Consider the following 17,305-nt stretch of genomic DNA (forward strand, 5'->3'; position numbering starts at 1 on the left):
AGGGCAATATCAAAATCTAATACAAATATCTCCCCTCACAAACCCTACTCTCAAGCAAAGAAAAGCCTCCCTGTCCAGCTGCTCTGAGCTCTGCCTCAGACACACACAGATCACAGACCCCCAAGGATATGAATGACAAAGTATGGACTTCCCTCCTCCCAGGCTGTCAGAGATCACTCCTGGTAGAATTGATTCACAGAGCACGCTGACCAGAAACATAGTATTGGCCTGCCAGAATTTATACTGAGACTCAAGTTACTTACAGATGCAGAGAAAATAGATTTCCCTTGCTATTAGTGTGTTAATATGCAAAGCATCCCAGAAGAGGGCGGCTATACTGTGTTATGCCCAGTGCAGGCAGCAGAGGGTATGGGGTAGGAAAGGGGCAGATTTACTGTATAAAGGCCACTGGGGGCAGCTGAGGGTTGAGGTGGGAAGGGGCAGCTCTGCTGTATAATGGGTACTAGGACCATGTAGTGAGGCCTTATTGGAAATCCTGGGAGGTGGGTGGTCACAAGCCGACCAATGTCTAAAGGCCCCTCCCCTAGCCTTGCTGGAGGGACCACTGGACCTGGGAACCAACTGAAGATGGTGGACAACTAATAAATAACAGGATCAGGAGTAAAGCTCACAGGTTCAGAACTAGGGATCCAGAGGGGGACACCGAGCAGAGAACCCTGGACAGCGCCCACTGCTCCTCAAAGCTGTCTAGGGAGCCAGCGGACGCCACCCAGAGGAACTCTGCCCGGATGCGTGAGACCTTGGAGTAGCAGAAATAGGCCCCACAGTTGCAGAGCACCCCGTCGTCAAGCATCCTCCTCCTGGTGTTGTAGATGGCCACTTTGGCCAGGGCCGGGAGGAGGTTGATGAGGAGGTCTCGAGACTTGGTGGGGCCGCGGACAGGGTGTGTGAAAAGAAACAGATGTGTGGAAAAATGGAGGAGCCGGAATAGGGGCTGCAACCTGGTGCATTTGAGATAAGCGTGCACCAGGTTCTCCCTCATGCTGCAAAAGGGGCAGGAGTCGGGAATGGGGTGAACTGTTCCAGGTACACTCCAGTGCTCACGGCTCCATGGAGGAGCCACCAACCAATGTCCCCAGTGGACCGTGGTACTAGTGTAGAATAGAGGCTGGCCCACCGGTGTTCGTCACCCTCCACAGGTGGTAGATAGTCCCGCCATTTGGTATCAGGGCGGGACACGAGTGTGAGGAAGTGAAACGTGTGGAGCACGAGCATGTATAGTTGTTTCCTTGGCATGGTTTGGAAGTGGACTGGCTGCAGGGCATGCAGCCGGCTCGGATTGTGGAAGGGATGGGCCTGGGAGGGCTCACGGGACAGGGGCCCGATAAAAAGGTCCGGAGAGCCTGGGGTGAGGGGCGGGTGGGGAGCATCCTCTTGCAGTACCTGCTCAAGGAAAACACGAGAGGTGGGCGACAAGGCTGCCCCCACCTACTGGAGCACACATAGGGGGGGTCAGGAGATTGGAGAGCCCCATGCACCGACCGAGTGCTCAGGAATCCACCCAGTCCCCCCATCATAGTCCAGAAGGTCTCCGATTCTGGTGGTTTCTGCCAGGACCAGCCTCCTGTGCACTGGGGTGGGGGGACTCTGCCACCTGCACACGTATGTTGGGGTTGTGTAGCAGGGGCTCCGCGAGGAGGTCCGCCCCCTCTGTGGCCACAAGAGACCTGGTCGCCGAGAACAGCTTCCAGGTCTGGAGGAGGTCCTGGTAGAAGACTGGCAGCTCGGAGAGGTCTTGCAGAAGACCCCTCGGGTGGAGAAGAAAGAGCTGCCAGTTGTATTGGAGCCCTTGGAGGTGGTGGAGGAAGGCGTGCGCCAACGTGCTCCACGTCGGACTATCTGCACCATAAAGGAGTCTCTGCAGGGCCTAGAGGTGGAAGACATGGACCTGGCTGCAGAGGCAGACCAGGTTCTGTCCTCCCTCCTCCAGAGGAAGACTCAGGACCCCTGCAGAGACCCAGTGCAGTCCTGGCCAGAAGAACTGCAGAGCGACTTTCAGGAGCCGGGCCAGGATCCCCGGGGCTGGACTCAGGATGTTGAGCCGGTGCCAGAGTATGGACAGGACTAGTTGGTTCAATACCAGGACCCTCCCCCGCAGGGAGAGGCACCAGAGCAATCCTGTCCATCTCCGCAGCCGCTCACCCACCCTGGCCTCCAGATCCTGCCAGTACTCCAGTGGAGAAGGATGCATGGCAGAAAGGTAAATGCCGAGATAGAGCAGTGGACCCACGCTCCACTGAATGGCTTGAAGCCTTGAGGAGGCCTCAACCACAGCATCAGGCACGATGGCATCAGTGGCAGGGCCCCCAATCAGGAAGGGAGGCGGCTGCCCCGCCTCAGAGAGGGGCGCACCCAAGAGCTCAGGGCCCGGTCGCTCGGTACCGGCTGTCACCACCAGGGTCTCGGCGGCCACGAGCAGGGTACCATCTGCGGCTGGGCAGGTGGATGAATCCAGGGGCTCGCCAATGTCAAGAGTGGGGGTGGTAGCCTGGGACAAAGGGGAAAGAGGAGGAGGGGGGTGGCATAACCAAGCTACCACCCAGATCGAGGCCCACTGGCAAAGGGTCGTCCTCCCCCTGGGTGATCGGGGTCAGACCCAGGGCCTCGATCTCCTCAATGATGGAGGTGAAGTCTCCCCTCACCACCCCAGAGTCCTCCCCGCCTGCAACTGAGGCAACAATCACCTCGGCACTGATGCGGGGCACAGGTAACAAAAGGGCTGGGGGGGCTCCATCTGAGGCCTCCTCGGGGAGAGACTCCGAGAGGGGGGCGATCGCGCCCCCTTCCGCTGCCATGGCATTCCCGGCCGGCTCCACCTGCTGAACTGTCTTGAGACCTGGAAGTCTCTGCAGTGGTGGCCCCCCTCATGGTCTTGTCTGGGGCCTCCACCCCCTCCACATCAAGGGGGAGGTTTTGAGCCCGAGAATTCCTTTTGCCGCGCTTCCTCTGCACGAGTACCCAGCCGTCCAAGGTGGAGGCGGAGGGCCTGGCAGCAGGGGCAGGGCCAGGGGGCAAGGGCGATGGTGCCATGGGATGGGGCAGCAAGGGGGAACAGCGGGGGGAAAGGAAACCTCCACCCTCTCCCATGCCTGGCAATGGCCCTGCCGCCATCTCCTCCATGGGCCCCGCTGGACTGGGAGCGGGCGGGCGGCTACCCCTGGCACCCGAGCAGGAGTGATGGCAGAAGGAGGAGGAGTGAGGAAGGAGCAGCTATACTGTAAAGTGAGCACCAGGGGCACTAGTGGGTAAGCCACATGAATGACTCCAAATTGATATAAGTCACTATTTAGAGATGAAGCTTTTGGGTTTTTAGATGACTCTTTTGGTTGACTTAAAGACTGTAGGGGCCTATTATGATCATCTTGTGTGATCTGCTGCAATGTATAGCTCACACAACCTGATCCAGCAATTCCTGCCTCTAACCCTTAGCTCCTGTTTGAACTAAAGCAGATCTTTCAGAAAGACAACTGTGTCCCTTTAGAGACCCCAGTGATGGGGAAGGCACACGGACTTGAGTTCAGTTATCCCCATGGTTAATTACCCTTGCCTAAAAATTTCCACTTTATTTCTAGTCTGAATCAGTCTGGGTTCAGCTTCCAGTCACTGGGTCTCCTTCTGTGCTTTTGTTTCAGATTAGAAAGCTGTCTAATTATTCAAAATCATACCCCTAAAATAGGCTGTGATAAATAAAGTGTGGGGGGGGGGGTAGCTCCCTTTGATGGACACCCAGCCAGCCAGTTAGATGTAAAATCCCTCTTGGTAGCTGTTCTTTACTTGCTTTACCTGTAAAGGGTTAAAAAGTCCCCCAGGTAAAGAAAAAAAAGTGGGCACCTGACCAAAAGAGCCAATGGGAAGGCTAGAACTTTTTAAAATGGGGAAAGAAACTTTCCCTATGTCTGTTGTTCTCTGGGCTGCAGGGACAGGGAGCAGTAATGTTGTAAGCAGCTTTAAGCCAGGTATGATTATAGATTATCAATTCATACTTTGAACCTACATATCTGGAGCCACAGATATGTAAGTGAAATTAGAGATTGGCTAAAAAGACACAATTAGGGTTATTTCTTTTATTTCTTATTGGCTTGTGGACTCCTCTGTTCTAACCCCAGATGCTTTTGTTTGCTTGTAACCTTTAAGCTGAACCCCCAAGAAAGCTATTTTAGGTGCTTGATTTTTGGAGTTGCTCTTTTAAAATCTAGCAAAAGCCTAAGTTCCAGATGTATTTTCTTTCTTTTAGTTTTTAATAAAATTTACCTTTTTTTAAGAACAGGATTGGATTTTTGGTGTCCTAAGAGGTTTGTGCATATGCTGTTTGATTAGCTGGTGGCAACAGCTAATCTCCTTTGTTTTCTTTCTCAGCTTTTCCCCCGGGGGAGGGGGTGAAAGGGCTTGAGGGTACCTTGCAGGGAGGAATTCCCAAGTGCTCCTTCCTCGGTCAAAGGTGTTTGTTTTTTTTAATTTGGGTGGTGGCAGCATTTACCAAGCCAAGGTCAGAGAAAAGCTGTAACCTTGGGAGTTTAATACAAGCCTGGAATGGCCAGTATTATTTTTAGAATCCTTGTGGGCTCCCACCTTCTGCACTCAGAGTGACAGAGTAGAAATTCAGCCTTGTACACATCAGTAATACCACCTCCCTGCTCATGGCTGATATACCCCTGTAGGAAGAGTGAGAGGTGACAGTATATAAGTACCTTCATGGTCCAGTTCATTAATTTACATAAATTATGTTCTGATACAGCATATGATAGGAGCATCACCTGATCTCCAATTTTTCAAGTATTCTCTTTTTGGCCTTTATCAAAATAGACTTTTTTGCCTTCTCTTTGGATTTTCCCAATTTAACAGCCACCTGCAAGTGAACCAGATTAAGATGTTTTTGTAAATACTTGCAGATAGGTTTCCAGTTTGATTCCCTCTAGCTGTGTGCCATTGGAATGCTACAAAAGATGCTCTGACATCCACATGCTTCACCCAGTCATCTCAATGGGTGTATGATCTGTGGAGGCAGCTGGAGTTGCCCTGAGTGTCATTAAAATGATTGGAGTCAGTATATCCCAATTGCATCCATTGGCATCTACCAGTTTCCACAGCGTTAGTTTGATGATGCAATTTGTTCACTCTACCATCTCTGATGATTGTGGTCTATATGGAATACCAATTTTTTGTTGCACTGCCAACAACTGTAAACACCTGGAAACATTCACCCAATAAAACATGTCCCTCTATCTAACTCTACCCTAGTGGGGAGTTTCCAATCAGAGAAGTCTTGTTCCAAATATTTTTGTTGTGGCTAAAGCAACATTTGCCTTAAGAGGAAATTCTTCCATCCATTTGGAGAATGGGTCAATAACAACAAGAAGGTACTGGTTTCTCCTGATCATAGTAGATGAACTCATTTATGAAAAAGCAATATGCTTCTATGATTTTTATTCTGGGAGATATTACTGTGAAAAACTGAGTCAAGGTTTTCCCTTGATCAACATATGGGCACACATCAGAGTTCCCAGAATACAACAGGGCACCAGGCAATGGATATAAGGTCTGTACTCGGATCACTGTTATATCTTTTCCCTGCAACAACAAAGTCCAGTTTGTCAGTTCAGCCTTGGACAGATCTCCATCCTTGATTCGATTATAAAACAAGAACTGGAGAAGGGTGTGTGTGGAACATAGAGCTATTGGGTTTAAACCAATTAAAAACACAAACTGCTTGGTAGCCCAACTGGTGACCAATACATATTTTTCACAAGTGGAATATTTAAGTTCTACTACGCTCATTCTTCTAGAGTCATAGACTATTGGCCTAAATTTCCATGCTTCTCTTTAGAAGCTACCATTGCAAGTTCAGTTGCACTGAGAGAGACCTCTAAGAGATATGGTTTGCTGGGATCTGGAGTGGTCAGCACAGGTGCTTTTATTACTGCTTGCTTCAATTTTACAAATCCATTAACATGCTGGTCTATCCAGGCCCAAGCAATCCCTTTTTTCAGAAGTTTGTACAGTGGACCTGCAATGGAAGAAAAGTTAGGAATGAAGTTTTGATGGTATCCTGCCAATCCTAGAAAAGATCATAAAGAAATTATATCAGTGGGCATGGGCAATTCTCAAATTAAATTCACCTTCTGTTGAGCTCGTGTTCCATCTCCTTGAGACAAGCTAATACCTGAAAAAAACTTCTGTGGAGGAAAATTTCCTCCTGTGATTATAATAGTCACTGCCATTCTTTCACACACATGCCCATGTTTAGCAAAAGCATCTATATATTAAGTCACTTATTCATGCACATTTGCCCTTTTCTTTGCAATGTTTGCCTTTGGGAGGAAAAAACTGCACAGGGCCTGTTGGCTTCATACTATCTGTCATTATGGACCCTCATTTACTCCCTCCCCTTCCTGGCTTTCATACTGCATAAGTGGAGTTGAAATCCAGAATAATGTTGCAGTAGCTACTGCAATGGGTTGAGGTGGGGTGGGCTAGCAATTCAAAATCATGGAGTTCATCTGCTGGTGCATTTCCTGCATTTCACACTTCTGAGGTTCTAGTGTTGTTCCAATCTGGTGAAGTTCTAATTATGTCCAGTTTAGGACTAGGAGGTTGATAGGCTGGGATTTTTGGGAGGGAATGATTATTGTCAGGTATGAATTGTCTCACACTGTAGTTGGTGAAGATAGTGATGAGTGTGAAGTGGCAAGCTCTCCTTCATTTAGGTGCCTGTGATTGTTATATCATGGATTTTGAGTTTGGGGGCGGCATGGTATGGCACCTCTTGGATATGAACAGTTTCTAATATTATTACCCAACCCTCTTGAGTGATCTTGTTGGCCTTCTGCCACATGTTGTAGGCCTTCTACTTTAATTTTTGTTCTACCTGAGGCTCCTTGAACAGTTGCTATAGGAGGATGAATTCTCTTGGAACTTTTCAGTTGGGTCTGAATATAACTATAAGATTAGACAATTCATCCAAAATATCTGGAAGGGTACTCTTGGTGTGTACATGCATCATAGAATCATAAAACTGGAAGGGACCTTGAGAGGTCATCTAGACCAGTCCTCTGCACTCAAGGCAGGACTAAGTATTATCTAGACCATCCCTGACAGGTGTTTGTCTAACCTGATTTTAAAACATCCCCAATGATGGAGATTCCACAACCTCCCTAGGCAATTTATTCCAGTGCTTAACCACTCTGACAGTTAAGAAGTTTTTCTTAACGTCCAACCTAAACCACCCTTGCTTCATTTTAAGCCCACTGCTTCTTGTCCTATCCTCAGAGGTTAAGAAGAACTGTTTTTCTCCCTCTTCCTTGTAACAACCTTTTATGTACTTGAAAACTGTTATCATGTCCCCTCTCAGTCTTCTCCTCTCCAGATTAAACAAACACAATTTTTTCAATCTTCCCTCATAGCTCATATTTTCTAGACCTTTAATAATTTTTGTTGCTCTTCTCTGGACTTTCTCCAATTTGTCCACATCTTTCCTGAAATGTGGCACCCAGAACTGGACACAATACTCCAGTTGAGGCCTAATCAGCGCGGAGTAGAGTGGAAGAATTACTTCTTGTGTCTTGCTTACAATACTCCTTCTACTACATCCCAGAAAGATGTTTGCTTTTTTTGCAACAGCGTTTTTATTTATTTAACTTGTGATCTTCCATGACTCCCAGATCCTTTTCATGGTACTCCTTTCTAGGCAGTCACTTCCCATTTTGTATGTGTGCAACTGATTGTTCCTTCTTAAGTGGAGTGCTTTGCATTTGTCTTTATTGAATTTCATCCTATTTACTTCAGACCACTTCTCCAGTTTGTCCAGATCATTTTAAATTTTATATTCTATCCTCCAAAGCACTTGCAACCCCTCCCAGCTTGATATTGTCCGCAAACTTTATAAGTGTACTCTCTATGCCATTATCTAAATCATTGATCATAACCTTTCCTCAAACTGCTGGTGAAGCATTGTTAACTAACAAATCAATATATTGAGGGTCCGTTTCCTTTCCAGACATTTCATCAGATTTCCAAGCTGCATATAATCTATTATGAAACACATATGGGGATTCTCCCTCCTGTTGTCTCAGATTAGCTACCAGGGTGACCCCTGCCTGTCCTAGGTTCATATTCTGTTCTAACAGATGTACAGTGTCTGTAAAGGATTTTTCCTCTTCTTGAAATTCTGGTGGCAATGTATTCCACAAAGTGCTGCATGTATTGCAACTCTATCTCCTTTTTTCATTGGCCCTATCATCTTTTCAGTGGCATTTAGTGTTTTTGCATTTGTAACTACTGCTATCGGGAAGGCATGGCTATTCAATCCTGAAGATTCCAATTTAGAAGTTGATTCTTGTTCCTCCTTTATAGTTATATTGGGGATTTCCTTTTCCTCTTTTTTTCAAAGGAACTGGTATCTCCCAAGTTTAGGCAGCTTCTACAGTGTAAAATGTAGGTGGGAAGTTTTGTTCTAACCTTTTATACTTTGTTTTGGTTGGGGTAGGTGCCTGCACCTTGTGAAGGTCTGGCATTGGCAGGTTGTCCTGTGGGGATTCTGTTTTTGGCCAAGCCTTTTGGTGTAAAGTGGGCAGATGGGAATCAGAATGAAGTATGCCACTTGTTCTCTTCCTTATTGCTTCTGGCTCAATTGACTTAAAGGTATTAGACTCATTTGTTAGGGTCACAAATTGCCCAGACTTTCATCTTTCATGGGAGGCATTTATATCTAAGATTGCTTCCTTTCATGTACTTACAGCAAGTTCTATAGTTCCCTGGGTTTCTTGTAATAAGTGGCACAATTGTGAATGAGACTGAAGCACCTCCTGACTTTTTCTTTCTTGGTAAACTTTTTTGTAACAGACCTTCCCTTTCTTCACTGCAGACAGCTTCTTCAACTCCCCCTTTCACTCCCCCCGAAGTGCCTGTCTCAGTGTCTGTATCTGATACTTCCTCTTTTTCTAACTTGACTGAGTGTTTATTCTGTTATTGCTGTCTGCTCTTAGACCCTCAGCCCCACTTACCCAATGGAAAGCTATGTCCTAATATTGGCTGTTCTTTCCCAGGTTCCACCATGGCTACTGGGATATGGGAAATGGGGTTATCTGGTATTACATTAATAACATATACAGGAGGAAACTGCATCTCTGTACATACATCTTTCTCACTCTCTATCTTTGGGATATCTTGGATTTGCTGCCCAATCTCACTGTAAGCAGAACACAGTCCTTTTTACCTACATGAAATAATTTGTTTTCAATTAATTACACCCATACGGTCTAAAGTGGCCTTTCTTTCCATCATACTTTCTGTGTTCTCTGGAGCCATGCGCTAGGTGCCAATTTGTAGCCTTTTATTTTATTTAAAGTGAATTTTGGAATGTGGTATTATACCACTGTGGCTTTGGCTCTACAGTGGCTATAATTTCAAGCTTAACAGAGTGAAAGTCACCTCTGCTACTTGCTTCAGATTTAGAGTCTCTAGCAACACATAAAGACCAAGGCTAGTGACCACACAGACATTTACAAGTAAAAGGTCTAGTCTGTTTCAAAAGTTTTATTAAAGTTACAATTAAAGTTATGATTACCTGAGCTTATAGAAATTCTACACAGACCTACGCACAAGTTACAAATATAGTTATACTCACATCTCCTAGACAATGTTAGGGTCTGATGGGTCTTTCACGGATTGATCCTCAGTAGAGGGATAGTCCAGCTGAAGTTCCCCATAGGGAGCTCAGTTTTCCTGATCTGGGCACCCTCTTTTTATAATATGATTCTGATTATACCTCATTAGCATTTATGCACATAGTACAACTTGAGGTTAGGGCATGTGTTAGAAAAATGTGACTTGTAAGCAAAAAAAAATGACTCTTACTGTTAATATTTTGCAAGATCTCTCATTGGTACACTTTTTTCCCATAATCTTGTGGCCTAGGGTCATTTTTGGTCACATACTTTTTGTTAAGGCTTCCCCTCACACTCTCTTCGTTCCTGTCAGGCAGACAGAAAGCAGAAGGCCAGAGTCGAAAGTGCAAGCAATGTGAAGTTTATTGGGGTTTCCAAGCAAACATAATTCATAGCTATGTAGCCCATTAGAGCTTTTCCTGTCCTATCCCCGCCCCTATCTTTCTTAGCAGGCTTTATCATACTAGTGGTGCAGGCCCCTGGCCCCACCCCTTACAATTTATGGACATGTTCTGGTTTGGAGGGTTGTGAGTCTGGGGGCTTTGGTACCACCTCTTTTGTACCCCATGGGAGGGGTAGGGAGTGAAGTTGTGTACTGGCTAAGGCCAGGTTTATCTTTGGCTTTTAGTGTTTCTTCAACCTTCCCCACCCCCCATCCCCCTCATCCCTTCCAACTGGTTGCTTGACCTTGTCTTGAGATAGGAGTTGAGGCAGTCGTATACTAGTCTCCCACCAAAACCAGCAACACTTTAGCTCTATTTCTTTTCTTTTCTCATTATACTGACAAACCCATCTGGTTGGGCAGAAGCAACACATGATGTCTTTGTTTTTTGTTCACACATGTTTGCAAGGATATAAGAATATCGTAATATAAGAATTGCCTTGAGAACGGTCGGGTTGATGCCTGTCTAAATATTGCAACTTCAACAATGAGCACAAAGGACTTCGATGTAGCTGTGACAGTGAGGTACATTAAAAACACTAAAGTATGTCGAATTTATTATTATTGTTATTATTATTAGCTAGCTAGCTAGGTTACTAGTTTTTTTTCGGTGTGGAAAATTGTTCTATTTTATGGGTTGAATAACTGAATGACATAACCCCCCGCCAATGTCCGTCACTAAGTCCGGTAATTTTGTCAAATGTCCGTCACACAACATGGTGGTGCTGACCCCTGCTCTGTAATTGTAAAAGTGTTTGCTCTTGAACGGTAAACCCAGTCAGGAGGAAGCATTACCAAGTGTGAAATACTAGTTTGCCCCAGCAGGGGTTATCTACTGTCCAGCAAAAGAAGGCCCATAGACATCAGACAAGCCATTGTGAAACGTCAGCGGACAAAGGAGTTTGTTGATTGCTCCCCTCACATCAATGAAGGAGAGATGTGCATGAGCACCATGTCTCATCAGGTTAGACTCTTGGGAGAAGAGCATACAAATCCCTGATGAGGAGATCTATGCTGCTTGAGAGTTGGGAGGGCACAAAATTTCTAAACATAAGCAAGAATTCCCATCTCTTTTGCCTGGGTTAGCTCTAGAGGACATATAGAGCTGGCATATTACAACAGCTCTATCACCTTTTGAAACCTAAGACTAATTCACATGTGTGTGTATGTTACCTGCTTTAACCTTGTTAATAATTCTAATTTATTTTTTCTTAGTTAATAAATCTTTAGATCGTTTACTACATTATTGGCTGTAAGCCTTTTCTTTGGGATGAACTCTAAAATGCAACTGACCTGTGGTAAGTGACCCATCCTTTGGGCCTGGCAGTAACCTAAATATTGTTGTGATTTTTGGTGTAAGGGACCATCTATCACAAAGGCAAGGTTGCCTGAGTGGCAGGATAGACCAGAGTGTCCAAGGGGACTGTCTGTGACTTCATAGTTAGGCTGTTGTAGTGTCTGAGGAGCTTATACCTGATATGTGGTTGTTGAAATCTAAGTATACAAGTCACAAACCATTTGCTTCTATCAGTCTGCTGTGAGGTTGGTACTCATGTCCTTGAGCCACTCAAGACAGCATGACACCTAGTATAAGGAATAAGGATAGAAATGGTTACAAAAAAACAGAAGTCCAGATGTGTTCCTCAGACTAAACTGAACTTAACAGATTAGAGTCTTAAGTTCAAAGAATTTTTTCTCACCACTACGGTTGCCAATGTTGGTTGGAAGTATTCCTGGAGATTTCATCAAAGGGCAATCTTTAATTAAAGATTAATATTCAATTGCTGGAGAGGAATATTCAATTCCAGGACAATCCTTGAGGGTTGGCAACCTTACTCATCATAGTCTTTCTTCCAGGGTGGCTGGCCTGTCCTTTAGCCAGGAGACCACACATGGACCTCAAAATGCTGGTTTCTTTGTCTCTTCAGGTGAAGGGTGCCAAAATGGCTTTTTCTCTCTGCTTATAACCTAAAAGTTTTGTCTTTGTTTTCAAAGTCAGGAAACTCCTCTGGTATTCAGTGCGCACCAGAGAGCTGATGCCATTTTAATAATTCTATCTCTGTTGTGATAGCGAAGTGGCTATTGCCCCCACTTGCTAGTTTAATGGTGTTGTTTACCTTTTATGTAAATGTACTTTCTTTGTTTCTCCTGGCTTCATTTACATTGGAGACACATTCGAGCACCCGGGTCCACAATGCTTTGTCTAGGATGGGGTGAATTCAACCTTATGTGCCAAACACATTTCCAGGACATATTTGCAGCGTATTTCTAGTCTGTGTGTCAAACTGCTCAATATAATGGGATGGAGTCTTGTTAACTATCTGTTTTGAATTTTGCCCTTGTAGTATTTGTGTTATACTGGTATTTTGTTTTGAGGGTTCACTGCTCAGATTATCTACCCCTCAAGTATGTAAAATCACTAGGTGGTTTTATACAAAGTAATAGTTCATTATAAAGGTGCAGTGAACCCTTTAAGCTAAGTTATTTGTCAAATGAAGGAGTATAATGAAAATAGGCTCTCATAAACACCTCAGGTTTTCAGGGATAGTGAAAGTACAGAAGTTATCAACTTTAAAGCTAGTAAATGCCCATAACATCAAGTCCCACAATGTTGTACTGGGAAAGAGAAGTAGTAAACTGCTAAGTGGGACTCATCACCATGTAATTTTATCAGGTTTCCCTGCCACTTTTATGGTTTCTATTCCACCCTGTGGTTCTATTTCCGGTCATGTGTACTTTTGGCACCGTTGGCCATTTTGAAAAAAATGTTTTTATTTTTGTATTGGGGAATGTTAAGGGTGCTTGTGTGCCTGTGTTTTGACATGATAGGCTGAGTTTGGGAGGGAAAAAGATAAAGTAAATAGAAATGTTAAAGAGATTTTAAAAATAAAGAATAGAGTTGAGAAAAGCAAGAGAACCTGTGTCACTGAGCACATGGCAGTAAGAGAAGCAAAGAGGGTTTTTTTAAAAGTGCTTTAAAGAAGAAAAAAAAGGGTCATTTTGAAAAAAAGAAAAGCAAAAGGTTTATTAAATAAAAGAAAAATAAGGTTTCATAAAGAAAGAGGAAAATAAAAAAAAGGATTTAAAGAAATTAAAGAATAGAGATGAAGTTGTTTCAAAAGGTTATGAAAGAAGAGTTTTAAAAATATAAAGAATAGAGAGCGAGAAATTAAAAAGGGTTATTTTGAAATAAATTAAAGAAAAAAGGCAAATTAAAGAAAATAGAGATTTCTATGTTAGGTTGAGAGAAAGTTTAGTAAGCACGTGATAGACAAAGAGAGGAGGAGAAAAGATAGGGAACACATGGAGAGAGAGGAGCAAAGAGGGTTTAAAAAGTTTATTAAAAAAGGCTTATTTTGAAATAAAGCATAGAGTTGAGAAATTCAAGAAAGAGAGGATTTCAAAGAAATTAAAGAATAGATAGAGACCCTGTGTCACTGAACACAGGGCAAAAAGACTTCTTACATTTTAGAAAAAAAGGGTTATTTTGAAATAAAGAATAGAGAGAAATTAAAGAAAATAAAAAGGGGGTTTAAAGAAATTAAAGAATAGAGATGAGCTTGTTTATGAAAGAAAAAAGATTTTAAAAAATTAAGAATGATTTTTAAAGCAGAGCAGATGGCAGAGTATGAGAGCAAAGAGGGGTTTAGAAGTTAAGAAACAAGGGTACTTTCAAATGAAGCATAGAATTGAGAAATTCAAGAAAGAGAGGATTTCAAAGAAATTAAAGAATAGATAGAGAGCCTGTGTCACTGAACACAGGGCAAAGAGATTTTTAAAGGAGAGAAAAGACAGCACATGGCAAGGAGATTTTAAAGAGGAGAGAGAGAGAGAGAGAGTGAAGCAGTGAGCTTACCCAAGCAGCTGCCCCTAGTGAAATGACATGTGTGTTTACATATGTGTTTCGATTAAAAAAAATAGCATGCAACGAGCCCTATTTGAAGTAGCATGTTTTTTAAAGGTGTTTCTTTTTGCAGCAAAAGCAAAGGCTTAAGATTAAATAATGAAAACCTAAAGAGATGCTAAGTTTACTTAATTTTCATCACTAAATAATTATCAACTCTGCGACACAAAGATTTTAGTCTAGAAAGAAAATCCTGTGTACAAGAATGTCAATTGTAAAAAAAATAGCGATATAACCATTTACAATGCATTTAACCCATTCTTTTTAACTGTTTTATAATAAAATTTTAAAGGAGAGAAATTATGTAGCAATGGGTCCGCCCTCCTGTTTTTCCTAGAAGAAAACTGTTCAAAGGAGGTACATAAAAACTGACCCCTCACCCTTCTTATTCAAAAAAACGACCCCCCACCCCCCCCCCCCCCCCTCGGTTTAACACTTCTGCTAAACATGCAGTGTTTCATTATATCAAATAAAGTTTGCTGTTAAAGTTTTCACAAATGCACCAGTCTTTAATGTTTCACCTAAAGGCTTTAGATTTATACAACAGACAAATTAGCTCATGTAAAAGAGTTAACACTTTTTACCAGGGATTTTTCCCCCCCACCACACACACTTTCTTCTTTGAGAATGTTTTTCAAAGTTGAAAACAAGGACAAACAAACTTTTAAAACATTAATTAAAGGGAAAAGGCATGTAGATTTCTTTGTTTTAGTTTTGTTAAAGACACTTGTGAAAGTAATCTCAAACTTCCTTATTTCATTTACTGGAAACTGACTTTAGCTTTGTAAAGGGTGAATATCATTTACAATAAAAGTATAAGAGGAATGAATGAATAAATAAATATCCCCCTCCCTTGTTATTTGAAGCTGATAACTACTGAAACAAAATAATGTTAATTAGGAAGAAATCTTTATGAAATTTTTAAAACAACAAAAGCGAAGGTTTTGTGACTGCATGAAGTTCAGATATAGCCTATCCGCACCCACCTTCCTGATTTTTTCCCTTCCATTTAACACTTTTGCTAAACATGCAGTGTTTAATCATATCAGATAAAGTTCTTTAGATGTTTAACATGAAAATACAGCATGGAATGAGCTGTAACATAACAGGCCTCTTTTAGGAATGTTTCATATGCAGTGAGGCCTATTTGAAGCAGCAAACTTTTTTAAAAGCTACAGTGATAGTATAGGCTTAAAATTAAATAATGAAAGCTTAAAGAGATGCTAAGGTTATTTAATTTTCATCATTAAGTAATTATCATCTCTGTTGCAGTAGTTATCAGCTTCAAATAACAAGGGAGGGGGATATTTTTCTTACTCCTTCATGCAGTTATTCATTCCTCTTAAACTTTTACTGTAAATGATATTCATGCCTTACAAAGCTAAAGTTGGTTTCCAGTAAATGAAATAAGGAAGTTTAATACAACTTTCACAAGTATCTTTAACAAAACTAAAACAAAGAAATCTACATGCCTGTTCCCTTTAATTAATATTTTAAACATTTATTTGTCCTTGGTTTATATTTAAAAAACATTCAGAAAGAAAAAGTGTATGTGGTGGGGGAAAAACAGACTCCTTATCTGTGGTAAAAAGTGTTAACTCTTTTACATGAGCTAATTTGTCTGTTGTATAAATCTAAAGCCTTTAGGCAAAACTTTAAAGACTGGTTCATTTGTTAAAACTTTAACAGCAAACTTTATTTGATATAATTAAACACTGCATGTTTAGCAAAAGTGTTAAGGCGGGGGAGGTGCTGGGGCAGGGGAGGGTGGTTTCTTCAAATAACAAGGTTGAGGGGTCAGTTTTTATCTACCTCCTTTGCACAGTTTTCTTCTAGGAAAAAAAGGATGAAGGAACCTGCTGCTACATAATTTCTCTCCTTTAAAATTTTATTGTAAATGCTGGGGATATGACATTCTCCCTTTATGCAGCTTACGGCTAGGGTCAATTTCCAGTAAATGAAATAAGGGTTAGGAAAGAAAAATTCTGAGTGGTGGGGAAAAACAGGGTCTTGTTGTAAAATATAAGCTTTTCCTTTTAATTTTTTTTAAAAGTAGCCTCTTTTTCTATAAGCTGTTTTCTTAGTGTCCTCCAGTACAAAAATCTGCTAATATAGCTTTATTCCTATCATGCAGTTATGTTATTTCATGTTAGCAAAAGAATTAAAATGGGCATATGACAGTCTCCCTTTATAAAGCTTACAGCTAAAGTTAATTTCCAGGAAATTAAATAAGGGTGTGTGTGGGGAAGGTTGTGTGGTATGGAAAAGCAGGCTCCTTATCTCTGGTAAAGGGGGGGGGGAAGTTAATTCTTTCACATAAGCTGCTTTTTCCTTTTAATTAGCTGATGTTTTGTATAATTTCTTTACAGAAGTTTTCCTTTAGGCAAAACTTTAAAAATCAGTCCGGTGTACTTCTTTTTATGTGAGAAATAGAACATCTTTATTTCGCTGTTAGCAAAAGAATTAAGAAAAGAGTTTCTTACATTTTCAAACAGGGGGAGGCGGAGGTGGCGGCTCTTGTTTTAAAATCTTGGAATGATATGATTGCTCAGGAAGAATGCATTCTAACACATAGCTGTAGAACAGGTTCTGACTGGTCCAGCATGGTTTGCCACTAAGGGTAGGTCTACACTTACCCGGTAGTTCGGCGGCGAGCGATCGAACTTCTGGGTTCGACTTATCGCGTCTTGTCTGGACGCGATAAGTCGAACCAGGAAGTGCTCGCCATCGACTGCGGTACTCCAGCTAGACGAGAGGAGTACCGCGGAGTCGACGGGGGAGCCTGCTTACCACGTGTGGACCGAGGTAAGTTCGAACTAAGGTACTTTGAACTTCAGCTACGTTATTCACGTAGCTGAAGTTGCGTACCTTAGTTCGAATTAGGGGGTTAGTGTAGACCTGGCCTTAGGGTCGCTGCCCCTGAAAAGTTATCATTTCACTTGAGGTAGCTGCTTAGATACGCTCACTGCTTTGCCCTCTCTCTCTCTCTCTCTCTCTCTCTCTCTCTCCTTTAAAATCTCTTTGCCATGTGCTGTGTCTTCTCCTCCCTGCTATGTGCTGTCTTTTCTCTCCTTTAAAATCTCTTTGCCCTGTGTTCCCTAATCAGGGCCGGCTCCAGGCACCAGGCAACCAAGGACATGCTTGGGGTGGCACCTGGTAAGGGGCGGCCAATCTTGGGGTTTTCGGGGGGGCAGCGCAGCACGGCATTCCGTGGGGGGGGCACTCTGGCGGCGCAGCACTCGGCGGGGGGGCGGCACGGGGCGCGGCGCTCGGGGG

The 17,305-nt window shown here is 43.0% G+C and overlaps 1 protein-coding gene across 1 annotated transcript in view; it reads right to left on the bottom strand.

Moving 5' to 3' along the window:
• The window catches only part of LOC112117389 (cytosolic phospholipase A2 gamma-like), a 49,023-nt gene extending 39,951 nt beyond the window's left edge, over positions 1-9,072 (bottom strand). The window contains 3 exon segments of the mRNA XM_029912601.1: positions 2,168-2,509; positions 5,853-6,076; positions 9,021-9,072. Coding sequence (XP_029768461.1) covers positions 2,168-2,509; positions 5,853-6,076; positions 9,021-9,072 — 618 coding nt within the window.
• Between the last annotated feature and the right edge of the window lie 8,233 nt (positions 9,073-17,305).

The sequence above is a fragment of the Terrapene carolina genome, unplaced genomic scaffold (genome assembly GCF_002925995.2).
Source record: "Terrapene carolina triunguis isolate 2854851 unplaced genomic scaffold, T_m_triunguis-2.0 Scaffold233, whole genome shotgun sequence".
NCBI lineage: Eukaryota > Metazoa > Chordata > Testudines > Emydidae > Terrapene > Terrapene triunguis.